Source organism: Syzygium oleosum, unplaced genomic scaffold, assembly GCF_021117445.2.
Source record: "Syzygium oleosum isolate NSW1041296 unplaced genomic scaffold, Sole_v2.1 Sole_v2.25, whole genome shotgun sequence".
In the NCBI taxonomy this organism is placed as follows: Eukaryota; Viridiplantae; Streptophyta; class Magnoliopsida; order Myrtales; family Myrtaceae; genus Syzygium; species Syzygium oleosum.
In genome coordinates, this window is record NW_026607509.1 from 312,287 (window position 1) to 328,883 (window position 16,597).

Below are 16,597 nucleotides of genomic sequence, written 5' to 3' on the forward strand. Positions count from 1 at the left end.
AAGGAAAAAAAAACAAAATCCCATCCCCTCATAATATTTTTGTGAAATTCATTCATTTTGAAGATTTAGACAATATACGAATTTCTCGATACAATTTATATAGATTTCCAATAAGCCAATTCCAATTTTCAAGGATTAAGCACGTCCGATTTCTAAACGAGTATAGAGATCTTATTAATAGAAGTAACATGATGTTTTGTGATTTAGACAATATACGAGTTTCTTGTTATAATCTATGAATTTTGCCGTCCCCCAAAATTATTTATTATCTATTCCTACCTCTCTCAAGAAAAATCCGCAACATACAAATATGGAAATTAACAAGAACACGCCGAGTTTCTATGAGCCCAATGCATCAAAACCCTTAAAATTTCAGGGACGACTGATTTGTAATTTTTCTAATCGAACCCGAGATGGGTAAGCATGTCGAGTCGCGTCATCTCTTCGAACCAGAAACTCCTATTTTGCGAAACAAGGCATGGGAGAGGTGTAATTTCAAAATAGGAAACTTCTTTTTCTAAACCTACTTCATATATAGAAACCCAACATTACAAGTCAAAATACAAAACGCGACCACAATCTTACATCTTATTTTAAACAAAAACAACCCCCCAAAAACATGAAACGACGGCCCGTATTGACGTACGAACGTGGGAGCCAAGTCACGTATTCGCTCGTTTTCGTCCCTATAAACTCCTCCTCCGTCTCCAAAAGCCCGCAACATCACCCGGCACAGCACATTAAGAAACTACAGTCCACCAAATCGCAGTTTTCATGGCTGGCCTTCAGTACTACTTCTTCCCCACCGATTTCTACTACCCTCGTCCGAAGCCCGTCACCGGGACCAACGCTGCAGACGGCAACGTCAACGTCAATGTCGATCCTCGCGCGTTCCCTAGCTCTCAACCCGAGGATGGTCGCGACAACAATCCCGAGAAGACGGAGGCAGTGGCCGCCACTGTCAATTCGGACGTGAAGGGCAACAGCAAGAAGCCTAGAGGAAGTCTTCCCTGTAAGACCCTGGTGCTTTCCCCGCACGAGATTGGCGAGGAGCGTCGTCGCCTCGAGGCGGTCATCGCGGATTCTAGGAACAAGTCGGATCGTAATTTGTGAAGATCTCGTGCAATCTTGATGGACGAGAGACCTCCTGGGAGATTTCAATTCTTTCCCTCCTAGGGTTCTTTTAGAGTCATCGTATATGTGATCGGAAATATTTCTCTCTGTGTTTTGTTCTTACAATTCGAATCTTCCTTCTTTCTGTTATGCCAACATGGGTTTCTAACCATAAGAGCAGGGATGTGGATGCATCAACTTCATGCTCTAGTTAACACAAGTTTGTCATATAATAACTGTGACTAGTGTTTATTGAGAAATACGCTGTCTATACGTATACAGTTTGTTGCCTCGTTTACTAAAAACGACTTGTTAAAGGCGATATCCAAGCCCAAGTCACGAGTTTAAATCAACGCATTCTTTCTTATGTTTATTTTATGTGTTAAGTCTCGTTATATCCTACTTAACTTTTCCGTTTTTTGATCATATGTTTGACGCGGTTACATTGTATATTTCATGTGTAAGGTCCAACTTCTATGAGAGGAGGATGCGTGTGTGGTGTGACATATATGTCACTACGATAGCCTTTCAAGATCGCATACCGCCTCTCTGTAAATGTTTACTATGATTATACAAGATGCAGCTAGAGTTACAACGAAACTACCAATCAGGGCCTGGCCCAAAAAATAGAAACGATAGAAACCTTATTCAAAGTATACGACTCTTGAAACGTGAAAGTTCAGCATGCCAATTCCAAAATTAGTTTCGACATGATCACAAAGTTCTCTATTTACTTAACAAGTCCTTTTTTTTATTTTCCTAAATCGTCGGACGACTGAACATATACTTGCCTAGAAAAGTTTCCCTAGCGACACCTCGGACGGGCTTTCCAAGCGCGCTTCATCCACACAATTCCTACTACGACGGAGCTCGCATGATCAATGGTTCCGAAGTACTTCATCTTTATAGTCTAGTACGATATTTTTGTGATAGTCATGGGCTTTTCGGGCAAGCAGTTTATTACCAAACCAGCAACCACCATACGAAGACGGCACACAGTACGAAGTTGAACGCGCTTCAATGTCTTGAACCTCGCGTCCCAGCGACCCTTCTTCTTCTGCTTCTCTCTCTCTCTCTCTCTCTGCCTCGCTCTCTGTCTACAAATAACCTGTCCTTCACGTGCCCACCTGCATCAACAAACCCACCTGACTGACGACACTCCTCTGTCCTCTTTATCACAGAAGAATCTCCTCGTCCTCCTCCTTGCTGACGCTTCTTGTTCTTGCTCCTTGCTCCGCCCTCCTTTCAATCAATGGCGGGCCTCCAGTACAGCTTCTTCCCCACCGACTTCTTCTACCCGCGCCCCACCAAAGCCGCGGCCAACAACTTGGTCTCCCTCCGGACGCCGAAAAGGGACGCGGAGGAGGAAGATCTCGAGCGGCAACCCAAGAGCTTGGCCCTCCGCAGTGCCCCCGGTTCAGCTTCCACTTCGATCGTCTCGAGCAACAAGATGGAGAGGAAGCATGCCCAGAGTCAAAGCGACGATCTTGCTTAGCGCTCGACGTTTATTTGTTTCATTATGAAGATCGGCGGAAGATTTCCTGTTTTTGCTGAATTATGTATATCATCGGGTGTTTGATATGTAAAGCAGAGCATTGCGCGACTCTGTTTCCGTAAAATATCCTAAATAATGTATAGAGTTGGATTTCCGTTCTTCAATTTCGAAACTTTTTAGCGATGGTTGCAAGACTTCTGCTTTGTTGGGTGACCTTAAGAGAATAATCATCAGAAAGATGTTCCTCCAGCTAGCTTGGCGTGGAGTCAGTTGATATGCTCTGTTTTTCTGCATCTCGTAATTTTCTTTCTTCAGTGACTTGTTTATATTGAAATGGAAGAACGCAATGGTTGATCTTTTCGTTGTTCTAAAAGGCACGAATGCTGAACTCTAATGTGGAAGGAGAAAATCGTTAGTGTTAACGAATTATAAGAACATGACCTTATTTCTGAGGAAGCACGACACAAGAGCATGGCTGAAAGTACGCATGCATTTGAATTCGTCTCTGATAAGTAGTTCCTCTTCTTAAGCGATTCCATTTTCTCTCTGTTTTTTTATTTCCTATTGGGTCAAAAGCTGAATTCGACAAGGCAAAAAGGACGGGCCAAAGCAAAGTCCAACCTTGGGGGTATATTCCTGTTTGAATGCGTGCAGGCAAAGAAGGGCGGCTTGGGGAGGAAGCATAGACAGCGGACCCATCGAGAAGGAATACTGATTTGTTAAGGAATATGCGGTTTGAATTTCAGGCAAAGCTGCTCTCACCTGCCTTAATAAATGCTAAAACGCTCTCCTAATAAACGTCATTCACGTGTTAAAGGTTGGAACTTTTTGGTGGATCACAAGAGTCCAACTTTTTCCCAAAAGTCTGCGGTCTCACCGCGTGGGCTACGACTGGCGGATCCAACAAGGTTTGGCAACTTATCGGAGTACCGCTCCAGCTTGAAAGCAACATTTGCAAGCTTCCTGACTTTCCCAATTTATGTTGCAATGGACTGCTCTCGTGTTTCCGTGGATTCTCGAGAGTTTTCAGTGCCCGTCGTTCGTTCTTTCGCGCGACGCAGTCTATCAAACTATATCGACAGTCTCTCATCAGAGTACTAGACGGGCACTTCGTTCTAAACTTTGTATAGAATCTTTTCTAACCCCCGAGATTCGAGATTCGAGATTCGAATGGGTATGAGAGAGTATGTGATGTAGTACGTAAGGACACGCCCCGAAAGTTCTTGCTCGATCCGACACTTTCTTTTCAGAGACATGACCCTCGTGAATTAGCTCTTTTCCCCACAAAGTTGCTTGGCGGAGAGATGGCTGCACATTTAATTTCAAGCTGTGTCTATGCTGATGTTTTGTGGTAGTTGGCACTTAATTGCTTGACTGATTAAATTTTTATAACTTTGCCAGGAAGGGACAGGCTTGGTCGTTAGGTCCAACGGTTTTTCTTTTCGTTTTCTTTGTTTAGGCCTAGGAAACGCAGGCTCGCACCAACCACCAGACCTGTGTATGGAAAGTGGTCCGTGTCCTATCTCAAGCTTGCCCGTTGAGTAGGTCCATTGATTACTCAGTTTTCCTAAATTTGCAGCCGGTGACGAGATTAGAGCTCGTCCAGGAGGCGTTGCCTACAGCTTCGCGCGCAGGGATCACTCGCAACCCCAGACCCCGGTACATGGCATCTAAAGCAACAGAAAACGAGCATGGACTGTTGATACTACTCTTCCATGCCATCTCTAGTGGAAGCTGAATGATCTCAAGTGAAACGGATGGAAATATCAGTAACCTCCAGAAAGAATTGAGGTTGGGCCAAGAAGCCCACCAGGTCCTCCTTTTATCCATGTTTCTCGTCTCGAAGAGAAAGTATTTTATGTGCTCATTACACGGCTCGAGTGGTATGAACGGCCTATCACATTATCTGCATCACTGTGCATTTCAGTCGATTTCACGTCATCCATTTTTCAAAAACCTGTTACTTTCGATGGGCTTGTTTTTCCAGAGGTCACCGTCACGCGGTTTAATTGATATACGAAATACACTCTCCATCATGATATGCATATCAGCAAAAAATACTTATAATAGGCCGGTAATTAATTCATTTCCGAGCTTTCTCCGCATCTTGGTACATCAAGGATGGTTGAATGACCACTCTGATATATTAAAAGTAGTTAAAATGAATTACGTAGAATCAACCGGGAGAGTGACATAAAAGCAGAGGTTATACAGCATACAGCTCCTCCACAATAGTTTTAGCAGCAGCTTCCAAGAGAACTGTTCCAAACAGTATAGAACCTACAACACTTCGGGACACGGTTACAGTGCAATTGCTGCGGCGTCAAATGGGCTCGTACGATTGTCGTAGAGAGATTGAAAGGGGAAAAGGAAGAGAAGATCAGGGGCATTTGGGGCCACCGCGCTTGGTCTTCCAGTTGTTGTAGCAAGGGCAGAGTTGCTTGTTTCCGTAGGTACCTGGAGGCACACACAGGCATTGGGCGCAGCACTTTTGGCAAAAGAACATGCATGGCTTCTTGTACGCCGTCTTCGAGCATCTCTTCGTGCACCTCGGTCCGCACTCTTTTTAAAGATAATCAGTTGATTATTAGTAATAAGAACATTTGTAAAACTCGATATGTAATTCATCTTTCGAATTCTTGCTTCTAATAAATAGTGTCTCATCATTAGCTGTACGTTCAGTTCCATTTCACGGCGAGATTGTGTGTAATCTCTTACCTTGGGGCTTAAGACTGCCTTCCCTGGCACCATACTGAAAGAAGAAGAAGAAGATCAAGAGAGGAGAATATATATCAGAATTCAATATTCAAGATAGAAAAAGAAAAGGCAATCATATAACAACAATTATCGCACCGGGGGCAGATGGCCCGGAGTGGCCTCGGGTTGTGGCGACGGAGCCTCCGTAATCGTCGCCTGGAAACAGAGAAACTGTATAATTGAGTCGATTCTAAAGAAATGTAATGGGGTTCATTTTCTTCTTTTCCTCAAACCTCACCATATAGCAAGGAGTGATGCTATTTTCAGAAATAATCGAAATACATTTGATACATGGTCGATCCTACACGTTACATTCAACTCCACAGTTCATCAACATGCTATGCATTGTGCATCAAGCTGGCCATCTAATAAATCTGCGACTTGTAAAAATTCTTTGACCGGTAACCGCTATAACTAGCCTTTAAGTGTGTGTTCGACTATATGTGTATATGTCTTGAGTGAATACGTGCTTCATGATCACCGGAAAAAAAAAATGAAGTGCTGAGAATGCGAACATGGATGTGCATGCATGAATGAGTGACACCGGAAATGTGTGAGGGATGATTGGGGAGCGCTCGATAAAGCCGAAGCTTACATGGTTTTCTGGTACTAGAAGGAGCATCACGAAGAGGGACAGCATAGCAATGCCAAGCTTCCTTGCCATGTTCTTCCTGGTTGTGAGAGAGAGAGAGAGAGAGAGAGGTCTTTGTGATTGTGGAATGACCTGGTTGGGATTTGAGAGTGTTAGAGCTTTTTTTTTATAGGAACAGCTTGGGAGATACTGTCCTTATTCAGAATGTGAAGTGTGTCCTTTTTGCATGAATCGAAGATGATGACGCAATGTCAATAGTGTTTTATTTAATAGCAAGAAGTTGATGATTTGTTGATGCCGGCTCTTGTCCTCTCTCTCTCTCTCCCAAAAAGAACAAACAGGCCAAGTTGCGAGGAAAGTGAAGGTGGAGCCAACTTAAATCGTGTGAATTCGCCCTCAATGATCCCCCACCCTTTGGCTTTCTTTTTGGGCATACAAGTGAATGACATGACAAAGGACTAATTAAGAGATTGGAACACTTCTTTCAACATGAGCTTGATCAAGAAAATCTTCTCTCTTGATGTTTGCATGGTCAATTTTATAAGCTTATACTCAGCTTCTTTGCTTAGCGCACTGGAATTATGATTCGGGAAAACTTAGCTTAAGTATTCGAGTTCGATCTCGTGAAGATTGAGTATCTATGACCCCTTAGTAAGCCCATTATTATGCTATGCATGTATTTACCCAGATGAGGGTTAGACGAAATTCATTAGAATCAATGACACGCCAAGATTTGATTCTTTTCAAGTTAGGGGAGGCCAAGTTTTGTCAAGTTCCTTTAACCATAGAGAGGCTAGAGTTGGTCCCTTCCCAAGGCTTCCCCATGATCAATCGATTCTCACCCATGTGAAATAGGGTCGATTGCAAACAAAAGGTGGGCCCTCATAATCACATGTGAGCATTCACATGTATCTCTTTCATGCTGTTATGTTAACATGGGTCCGCTAATAAAAAAAAATCATGTAATGTAACGCTTATATCACGTGACATATTGATATGATATCGTTAATTAAATAAGAGATTCGATTATTTGGCATTGAAAGAAAATAATGCATATTTTATAAAATGAGACGTTGTATATAAGCATATCACGGGAATTCTACGTCACACGACAGATATACCTTGTCTTGCATTCAAGCCCAACAGATAACTACCACATCCCAACGTCAGAATGTGAAATGAGTTAGAACCAACTGGACACTCACCTGTCAAAAAGTATGCCCTCCCTCTCTCTCTCTCTCTGTGTCGACATGCAGAAGGTGGCAATCTGTGGCCATGTACTATTTTAGCACTTGTGGAGCTTTCTGTGTTGCCTGGATAATTCAACTCCCGTGACCCTCTGTTGCTTCATACAAATTTCTATTTTGTACTTCTTCTTGACTCCATCTTTCGTTTGTCAGTCTTGGAAGTCTGTGCGCGTGCGTGAGAGAGAGAGAGAGAGAGTTGGTCTCATGAGCATTGCTGGGGAAAGATTTCTGAGCATGCGAGCATTGCTCGGTTTACTGACTCTAATTCACGGATTTACAAACGGCCCCCGACTTCGAGAGCCCCAGGGTCGGGGCATCATAGACACACCGGAACACTCTTCCGCGTTTTCATGCTAAATGGCAATCGCGTTACGATGAGCTTGCGCTCTTTTTGAAAGGGTCGGGATCCTCATTTGCGACCCTCGCTTGTGATCGTTTCAGTCTCAACCTGCGTTACAATCACCTCAATCGCAGCCAAGGCGACGCTCTCCCTGGCCTCTCAGTAATGCCACACGAATACCACGTTACTAATGGCTGCTAATGGAAGGATTGATTGCATAAAAAGAAACTTCCGAGGAACAAATTGCACAAATACCAAAACTTAGAGGGCCATTCATATATTCCAATATTAATTAGGGCGACCTAGGACTAGGGTGTAGAAGTAGTAAATTCCAGTGAACTACCCATGCCAAAATCAAGAAATATGCATTCTGTCTTGGTCTAGCCACACCATTGTAGTATAAAACCACCTGAAGCGACAAGACCAAAAGTTAAACTACAAAAGTTAAAATCAAGAAATATGCATTCTGTCTTAGTCAAGAAATATTTCTTGATTTTAACTAAGACCAAAATGGCAAGCTAAACCTACAAAAGTTGCCTAGCCAGGAGCCAGCCCAAAAGGAGTATGAGGCTGCTGAAGTACTCGCGGACTTCAAGCGATCAATAAGCAAGCAGTAAGTTGCTCTCAGCAATATGGGGAAAAATATGGGCCGTCAATGAGGTCAGCTAGAATTAAAAAAACCTAAGGCTAAAAACATCTTTGGTCTCCCAAGTGTGAAAGAATTGATTTATGGCAGAGTTGCCAGTACTCTTTAACCGGTATATGCATCCATGGGAGAGTTGATGGAAGATGAGAAATCAGGCCATATGAAATCCTGAGAGAGAGAGTGAGAGAAAGAGAGAGAGATCGCATCATATTTCACCAATAACAGCATTAATCAAGTCGACAGAGGACAAAATTCTACCGACTTTTTTCCAGTGAGAACTCCATACGCAGACTCTGCAACAAGTGATGCGGAGACACCAGTAAAGACTTTCTTGTAATGAGGTAAGATTATCTGTCCTGCAACAAAGTATCCCATAGGTATTGATTTATAGTTACTACTGATACATTGAAGATATGGATGTTCAAGGATCTGAGAATCTTACCAATGCTTGGAACACTGACGTGTAGAAATGAAACCAGGGCAGTAGACCTTTTGTATTTCTCTGTTTTCCTGAGTGCATTCTCAAAATCTGGATGTATGCCATTGCCACCGCAAATAGATCTTTCCATGGGATGTACGCCGTTATATTTACAGGAAGCAATTTCAAACCATATACCAGCAGGAAATCTGGTTGGTCTCACCAACCAAAGGAGAACTTTGACATAAGGTGTCTCATGAATAATAGATATTAAAACTTCAATTAGCACACGAGTAACTCTGATAGATGTATTCACAATGGTGAAGAATATATAAAAGACACAGGTGGTTGGCAACAGAAGTAGAAGGGGAGTAAACAGAAGTGATCCAACAACGTGTTGCTCGACAGTGTAATCGTAGCTATCTAATCTCATGCGAAGAGGATTCAACTTTTGACCCCTGCAGAAAATTCAGAGACTCCATCAATAATTTAAGACGATAATAGAAAAGTAATGATTAACATCACACAATTCACATGAAAGAATTATTTTAGTTTGTCCAAAATACTCAAGAAGGCACCAAATAGTTCATAAGATCCCCACTAAAACTGAAAATAGAAATTAAGACCTAGCTCACAAGATGGACCACACCAGTTTATACCATAACTACATTCATACCCTTCCTCACTGTTTGAAAAAGGTTATCTTCCTGTTGAGAAATTAGCACCTCATGAGGTTAAATAAATGGCTGGTACACATTTTCATGAAAATATTGTCAAAAAAGTCTATGAAACTTATTTAGATATAAAATTTGGAAAAATAATTTCAACAAGTTGCTTTAAGCAGCAAAACATCCGCATCAAGTAAGTATCATGATTTGTAGAAGGAGCTGCAGCCAGCAGGATCATGAGTATTAGTAAGCGGTTCCAGGATTCAATCCAGTGGATATAGGACTAGGTAACTCTCATGCAAGATCATCTTATAGGTTCTTCACCATAAGCTCACCCTCCCTCAACACTTCGTCATGAATTAAAAGAGATGTCATTTCAAGCACTAATTAGTTCACCATTAGATTGAGATTATATGTTGCATTAGGGAACAAAACATCCATCATTTATAAGCCAAATAGGCAAAGGACAACCTTTATGTATATGAAAGTCCCAAATACTTGACTATGACACAGACAATGTTATGTATATTGCAGAAAATTGGAGAAGAAAAAAATGGAGGCAACAAAGAACTTGATTGGCAGAGAACCATCCCGACTTCAGAAAGAGAAAAGCAATGCAGTAGAGTTAGTTGTTTCTCCAGACAGTAGAATCAATCAGCATCATCCAGTAACTGTGTTTAGTATAAATGAAGATGATATATTGTAGAATGTTGGATGTATCAAAGTGCAGAGCAACACAGCTACAGGCTAAAACTTGACTTATCCTAATGGGCCAATAAAGTATAGCAGGAGCGTAACAGCCACTCACCACTCGATCGACAGCTCAAGCAAAATTAACCCAAAAAATGAAATGTCAACTACGCACACTGTCTAGTTAACATAAAAGCTGCTGATGCATGTTGCAGTAAATTTTCCTATTACACCGAAACGCTGTATTTACACCAAAGAAGAAACTAGAAAGCATTACCTAAACAGGCGCCATAAAGCAGCCAGTGCCTGTGTCTGTGAAGCATGAAGACAAGCTATCAATGAATGTAGAGCTGATATGTGTAAAGTTGCCGCCCCGATCATGTCTACCATCAGTGCGGCAATAACAGTAGCCCCAAAAAGCATCCCTACTATAGCGATTCCTCTGACTATGTTCATCAGAAAGAAGCCCACAAAAACCCAAAGGGTAGACCAAATTTGTATGACATTAAGAGACGTAGCGCCAAGGATGGCTGCTAATTCTGTATTCAATTTAAATCCTGCAGGGACTCCCATTAACCACACAGATCCCATGCGCAGATAATTATTTAGGCCCTCCACAGAATTCAGAAACCACAAGCTAACCAGTTCCGCATGATATAGTAAGGACAACCCAATTAAGTTTCCGAGGAGCACATCAATGGCTATATTTGACCAAATGGAATGCTTCCGCAATGCAGCTTTCTCAGCGAACTCTACACTGGATTGAGACCTATTAGAGGAGGATTGTGATTAAGGTGAGAAAAAAGCCCAAGTCCTAAAAAGTAATATCTAATGATTCCAAAGTCAACAATATCACAAGGGAGACAATAGCATAAGCTCACAAAGGAGACAATATCATAAACACACTCCATCTAGAGTAGGCATAGGCATAGGCATTATCTATCTGAACCACATCCCACCCTCCCACCACCCCAAAAAGAGGAAGAGGGAAAAGAACCACAAAGAAAGAAAGAAAAGGAAGAATTGCTGGCACAAGACCTTCTAAATTATTATCAACTAAAAAGTTCAAAGCAATTTGCTCAACAAGATGAGGCCTGAGAGGCTCAGGCTCACTGTTCACTACTGCATGACAACTGACCGATCCACAGTTGTCCCTAAGATCTTCTATAAATGAGTCAAAATGGAACAGAATTCTCCCTGAAGCGAGGCTTTCAGTAAAAGCATCGAGATCATTTCTGCCCTGAACTTTCAAGAAAGAGTTTAGTGGAACGGAAGTATTGGAATTTAAACAACCTCTGTCAAAATAAAGCCAACTTATGCAGCGTCTTAGTTGAAACTCTTGATGAGCGGAAAAGTAATTATTCAAGGAGTCTTTTATTACCTGAGGCCACTATTCTGCAGGAAGACAGGCCAATATAGATATTGACAAGACCTAATTTTGATGTTAGACCACGCAGTCGGGAACACCTGTGAAGATACTTTGTACATCCACGACTGTGATCCCCACCTCATAATGTGATGACAATTCTGGATAATGATGTAGAAAAGAGTGGATAACGAAGCTGCCAATATGGCCAATGCATGCCATATGAAGGCATAAAACCTGAAAGGCCAAAGTTCGTGTCATCAGAATTCAGAAAAAGGAAATGGGTTCAACGAAACAATACTAAGAATCATACATCCAAATAAGGATAGAATGAGAGACAGATCGTTCTGGCCCAGAACATGTCTTCTTGTATAATGTAGCAGAAGCAGCTCTAGAACTGTTGATTGCAAGAATTGCTGTACTCTACATTTAAGGACAAAAAAACCAGTCAACAAGAGGCTGATAACGGCTGCAGTATTAAAGTCTGCTATTGAAATACCAGGTCAACTTGAGAATGTTTTTGATGAAGCTCTTCAATCCACTTGGGCTTCTTCATAGGAACTTTTACTTGACCAGGATAGTGTGGATAACTAAGAGCGAAATGGTGTGCTCCATGCCTTGGAGTTTCATAAACTATAATCTGGATTTTTCAGAATAAAGTTAAGGAATGGAATATCGATAAAAAGCTTTGGACTAGAAGCAAAAGTGGAAGTAATCATAACTTACATACGTGCACATCGCAGTGATATACTACTTCCCCCTTCCAGTGAATATGATGCACTTCGGGGAGCCATAAGTTCTCTCCCTGATAGCCTGAGCAAGAATTATGCATTAGCTGGATCCAACTATTGCTTCCTACAGCAAGTTGCCTACATGATTCAACTGGTTCAGTAATCCTGTAGCAGCCACAGCCTTGATCCCTTTTCTTTTTGCTGCCTTTACTTGGGTCAGCAGCAGACAGACCCAAGACACAGAACGCAGCTTTATCCTTTAAATTTACAGGCATGTCCCGATTTGTATCTTGAAGGGTTTCCTGGAGCAGATTATAAATGTTTAAAATGAAGCATATCTGTTCTGCCAAGTAGAGAAAGAAAATTTGCAAGAACAATCACTTCAAACTTTGCCGAAGAAAATATCATAGAACCCTAAAGAGTAAAAACTAAAAGCGTAATGAGATGAAAACTTGTGAAGCCTGCCCCAGGGCACATCCTGCAACTGAAGCAGATGCCAAGAAGCCTACCTGACTAACTTCTAATGCTAATTCGAATATATACAAAATTCATTGGGGCAGTTTAAAGATATTAAAGAAGCAGATTAAGGTAGCACCAATAAAGTACGCCAAAATCATCAAAAGAGAGAGAATTATAGCCAATCACGACAAAAGCTCGATGACTCTAGCAGCAAAACGACAGCCGACGAGATTTGTAGCTTTTTACCTCAAGACCCGGTGATAAATGAGACAATAAGGTCTCATTGATGCTGAGAGCTATTACAATATCCACAGAAGCTGGAGAGGATGACACAAACCACCCAAACAAGATGTCATGCGATGATGGTTGAGTTAAAAGGTGCTGCTTGGGCCACCAAATTTTCAAATTTCTTCTCATTTTTTCAAGTCATGATCGCGAGCTCATCCCCTGCAAACAGTTAGAGAAGTTCTGCACAAGTTACAAAGGGTGTCTCGGTAAGCTTGCCCGGTTGCAAGGCTCGAACTTTCCTTAGACTACAACAAATAAATTCAAATGAAAAAAGCAAACTGAGAAATTCTCGTGGATCTCGTCTGATGGAGCCGCAAACCCATAGCTCCTTCGAAGCAAAAAAGCAAACAGATACCGCCGAATCGATTTTTCAAGCAAAGGGTACACAACATATTCATGTTCAATGTCTAAAACCCCAAATGGGCTTAATGCAGGTCGCATCTTTTCCAATGGCAATGAAAAGTGCGTTGTGCTTTTGCGACATAATGAAATTTGGGAATTGGCATTCGGCTCTGGTTGTGATTATTTTACTATTCCAATCACGGGAAAGAATCGAAGAGCTGATGTCCTCAAAAGAAAAATGGCAATACTAATTACCATCATCCCACTCAAACTGCTAAAACCAACGGCGAGATATCACGGATGATTAGCACGCGGCAATTTCTGAAGAAATCGTCAAACGACGCTCAATGGAATTGACGGAGAAATCAAGCGAGCTTGAGCTACGCGCAAGTCGAAACAGAAGAAACTGACTCACTCTTCAGTTTCGATCGTCCGCGAGGAGAGAAATCGAACCAATGCCGCGAGCCTCGCGAGCAATCTCGTACGGAATCCTCAGCGGGCGACCGCGAAATCGAACGAACGAACGAACGAGGAATCGAAGCGCTCCTAGCTCATCCGCTGCCCTGCTACGAGCGCGACGCGAGCGCGAGAGAAGAACGACGGCGGCCGGCGATCTTCCAGGTCGGGATGGCGGATCTCGCATGGACGCTGTAGAGCAGCTCGCGAAGGAGGAGACGACGAGAGACGGAGAGAGAAATGGGAGGTTTCGCGAGGTGATGGATGTGGGCCGTGTGATGGGCCGTTGATGGGCCGTGTGAGTAAAGGCCCATGCAAATGCAGCTTTCACGGCCGTGAGACCGCAGATCTGGGCTGTTCGCTTCTAGTGGGTCTCAACGCAAAAGCGATTAACCGACTGAGTACCTTTGCTTCGTGAAAAATTCATAATTTGAAAAATATTTTCCATAAAATGATTTGTTTGTATCATTTAAAATAATTAATCAATGAAAAATTTATTTTCATTATCGTCAGTAATTTATGTCCAAATATTTTCCGTAGACGATGAAGATATTTTTCTGTTAATTCATTTTTGTATGAGATATAGGCGATCATTTTTAAGAAAATATTTTTCACGAAACAAACAGAGACTTAGTCGGTTCGTCTTGTACCCAGAATTTCTTCGATATAAGCGGTCTCTAATTTGACTCTCTTTTTTTCACTTTTTTGGGCGTTTAGAGTCATCGCGAGCCGCTAAATATTGACCGATAAAAACTTAAACTTTTCTTGAAAAAAAAAATGTCAATTGAACCGGAGGGTTTACTGTTTCCGAACAAGGAGCTCTCGGAGATTAAAAAAAAAAACATAACTAAATAAAACAACTTGAAAACTTTCGTCGGTTGCTCTTGTTTGTTGCGCTTGGATCCTGGGTTAATCGCACGAAATCTTTAGGACTAGTAGCACGTCGTCTTGGTCGCTTGATTGAATTCTTGCACAAACGTAAGGAGTCCGTCGAAGTTTCCACTTTAGGAATGCGACCCTCGACCTCGTTACCTTTGTCGGGTATCACATTCCCTTCGCAAAGATGATCAGATCATCATAGGGCCAAGGAGCAAGCCGTCTTGTCCTCTTGTGCTTGGGTTCTACCGTTCTAGAAGGAAAAATTCTTATCCGAGCCGAAAAGACCTTCGTCCTTCTCGTGTTGACCCATATCTCCCGGCGATACTCTCGCTTTTTTATGTGTCGGGAGCCACGTCCTATTCGAGCCCCTCTCGCCCAACGGATCACTTCTCGTCCTTTGTCAAATCGGCTTGGGCATCGTTCATTCTCAAACCACCAATCCATTTCACGAGAGCCAATCCCTAAAAGAAAAAAAAAAGGATTAATACCACGAAAAACCCTAAACTGGTACACTTGTGACACATTTACCCCAAACTATTTTTGACCATAAAAACCCCAACCCAGATACACAGCGACAATTTTAGAACTATTTTTTGACCATCAAAAACCCCAAAATACATCTGTGACAATTTAAACTCATTTCAGCTAAAAACCCCAAAGCCAGACATATGTGACAAATTTACCTGAATTAAAATTAAAATTTTATTTTTATTTTTTTCGAATTTTTATTTTTTTTTCCTTTTATTTTTTTCTTTATCTTCAACCTCACAGCGGTCGCCTGATCCGCGACTCAGCCGTAGGCGAAGCGGCGAGGCCGCCCTCGCGGCGTCGGGCAGGGCCGTCCTTGCCGAGATCCGGCGAGGGCAACCTCGCCGGTGATCGGCGAGGGGCGCCCTCGCGGCGAGTGGCGGCCCTCGCCCTACGCCGGCGAGGGCCGCCTCGCTAGATCCGGCGAGGGTCGCCCTTGCCGAGTCGAGCGAGGCGGCCCTCGCCCGCTTCCGCCTACGGCGCGGTCGCCGGACCGGCGACCGGCTGTAGGTTGAAGTGAAGAAAAAAAAATTCAAAAAAAAAATAATAATATTAAAAATTAGTTTGGGTAAAATTGTCATATGTGTACCAGGTTTGGGGTTTTTGTGGTATGTTCGGGGTAAAATTGTCACGTGCTCAGTGTTTGGGGTTTTTTATGGTCAAAAAAATAGTTTTGGGTAAATGTGTCACAAGTGTACCAATTTAGAGTTTTTCGTGGTATTAACCCAAAAAAAAAAGCTGCTCTAAATGACTACGTAGAGTGGCGATTATTTTAGCGACTGGTGTAATCTATGAATCACTCAACAAGAACTCTCGCGATTTAGATATATTACATGTCCTAAATCCATATCTTGTGAGGACTAACCGTAAAAATCATAAAAATTCAACATCATGAAATAGGGATGCAAATAAAATCATGTTCGAAATAACTATTTCAAAGGCCAAAATTGAAAAAAATAATGTCCGTACCTTGAACGACACGACCAGTAAAACAAGTATACCAAAGTTAAATTGCCTTTATGGTAAATTGGCCGGTAAATAGACTTCATTTCTTCAATAGAAATAGGTTAAATACAGCTAATAAATCCTCTAAAGCGAAGCATCTAACAATTCACGAATGAAGCCAAGTGGATAAACATGCTTCCATTGAATCAACTTTATACTATAGATTAACGTAAGTAATGTCGTTCTATCCAAAAGAGCATGTTGTTAATCAACTATATACCGTAAATTAACTTAAGTAATGTCATTTTATCAGACTCGTCTACTAATACAGAAGTATTAATCAGTTAACCTCGACTGGAATATACTCGATAACAAAAATACACAATATTTTATATCCTATCAGAAGTATATTTATGTCCTATCGGAGGTAACGACAACTTCATGACGACGACATTCGAGACATTGGTGGGGTGAACGAACGAGATGATGTCATCTTTTCTTTATTTTTATGGTTAAAATATAACAAATAATGATTATAATCCTTGGTGCCATTGCCACCATCAAAGCACTAAAAATCTACAGCTGCCGGCATTTTTCGTTTTAATATGTGATTAGGGAACAAAAATTAGCATTAGAA

The 16,597-nt window shown here is 41.9% G+C and overlaps 2 protein-coding genes across 3 annotated transcripts; both read right to left on the bottom strand.

The window, feature by feature from the left end:
* Nucleotides 1-4,666: 4,666 nt before the first annotated feature.
* Nucleotides 4,667-6,199, bottom strand: LOC115674595 (protein GAST1). The gene is made up of 4 exons (XM_030597026.2): nucleotides 5,961-6,199; nucleotides 5,462-5,521; nucleotides 5,327-5,360; nucleotides 4,667-5,170 (listed from the first exon to the last, which is right to left on the bottom strand). The coding sequence occupies exons 1-4, from the start codon at nucleotides 6,027-6,029 to the stop codon at nucleotides 4,989-4,991; spliced, it is 345 nt and encodes a 114-aa protein (XP_030452886.1). The 5' UTR covers nucleotides 6,030-6,199; the 3' UTR covers nucleotides 4,667-4,988.
* A 1,942-nt stretch (nucleotides 6,200-8,141) lies between these two features.
* On the bottom strand, nucleotides 8,142-13,823 carry LOC115674592 (N-acetylglucosaminyl-phosphatidylinositol biosynthetic protein gpi1). 2 transcript variants are annotated; one of them, XM_056303010.1, is made up of 10 exons: nucleotides 13,568-13,823; nucleotides 12,769-12,969; nucleotides 12,063-12,365; nucleotides 11,832-11,972; nucleotides 11,646-11,755; nucleotides 11,348-11,569; nucleotides 10,244-10,735; nucleotides 8,633-9,066; nucleotides 8,453-8,541; nucleotides 8,142-8,358 (listed from the first exon to the last, which is right to left on the bottom strand). In XM_056303010.1, the coding sequence occupies exons 2-10, from the start codon at nucleotides 12,937-12,939 to the stop codon at nucleotides 8,296-8,298; spliced, it is 2,025 nt and encodes a 674-aa protein (XP_056158985.1). In that variant the 5' UTR covers nucleotides 12,940-12,969; nucleotides 13,568-13,823; the 3' UTR covers nucleotides 8,142-8,295. The 2 variants fall into 2 exon arrangements, with proteins under 2 accessions (XP_056158985.1, XP_030452882.1); XM_030597022.2 differs by having other exon boundaries at nucleotides 8,453-8,546.
* Between the last annotated feature and the right edge of the window lie 2,774 nt (nucleotides 13,824-16,597).

What these genes read in the sequence shown, in the direction of transcription:
- LOC115674595 (XM_030597026.2), bottom strand. Translation starts at nt 6,029, where the DNA reads ATGGCAAGGAAGCTTGGCATTGCTATGCTGTCCCTCTTCGTGATGCTC. An exon ending in CTCCGGGCCATCTGCCCCCG is followed by an intron (nt 5,361 to 5,461) that starts GTGCGATAATTG and finishes TTCTTCTTTCAG; the next exon opens with TATGGTGCCAGGGAAGGCAG. An exon ending in AGGCAGTCTTAAGCCCCAAG is followed by an intron (nt 5,171 to 5,326) that starts GTAAGAGATTAC and finishes ATCTTTAAAAAG; the next exon opens with AGTGCGGACCGAGGTGCACG.
- LOC115674592 (XM_030597022.2), bottom strand. Translation starts at nt 12,939, where the DNA reads ATGAGAAGAAATTTGAAAATTTGGTGGCCCAAGCAGCACCTTTTAACT. An exon ending in CATTCTATCCTTATTTGGAT is followed by an intron (nt 11,570 to 11,645) that starts GTATGATTCTTA and finishes TTGGCCTTTCAG; the next exon opens with GTTTTATGCCTTCATATGGC. An exon ending in GCTTTATGGCGCCTGTTTAG is followed by an intron (nt 9,067 to 10,243) that starts GTAATGCTTTCT and finishes AATTTTCTGCAG; the next exon opens with GGGTCAAAAGTTGAATCCTC.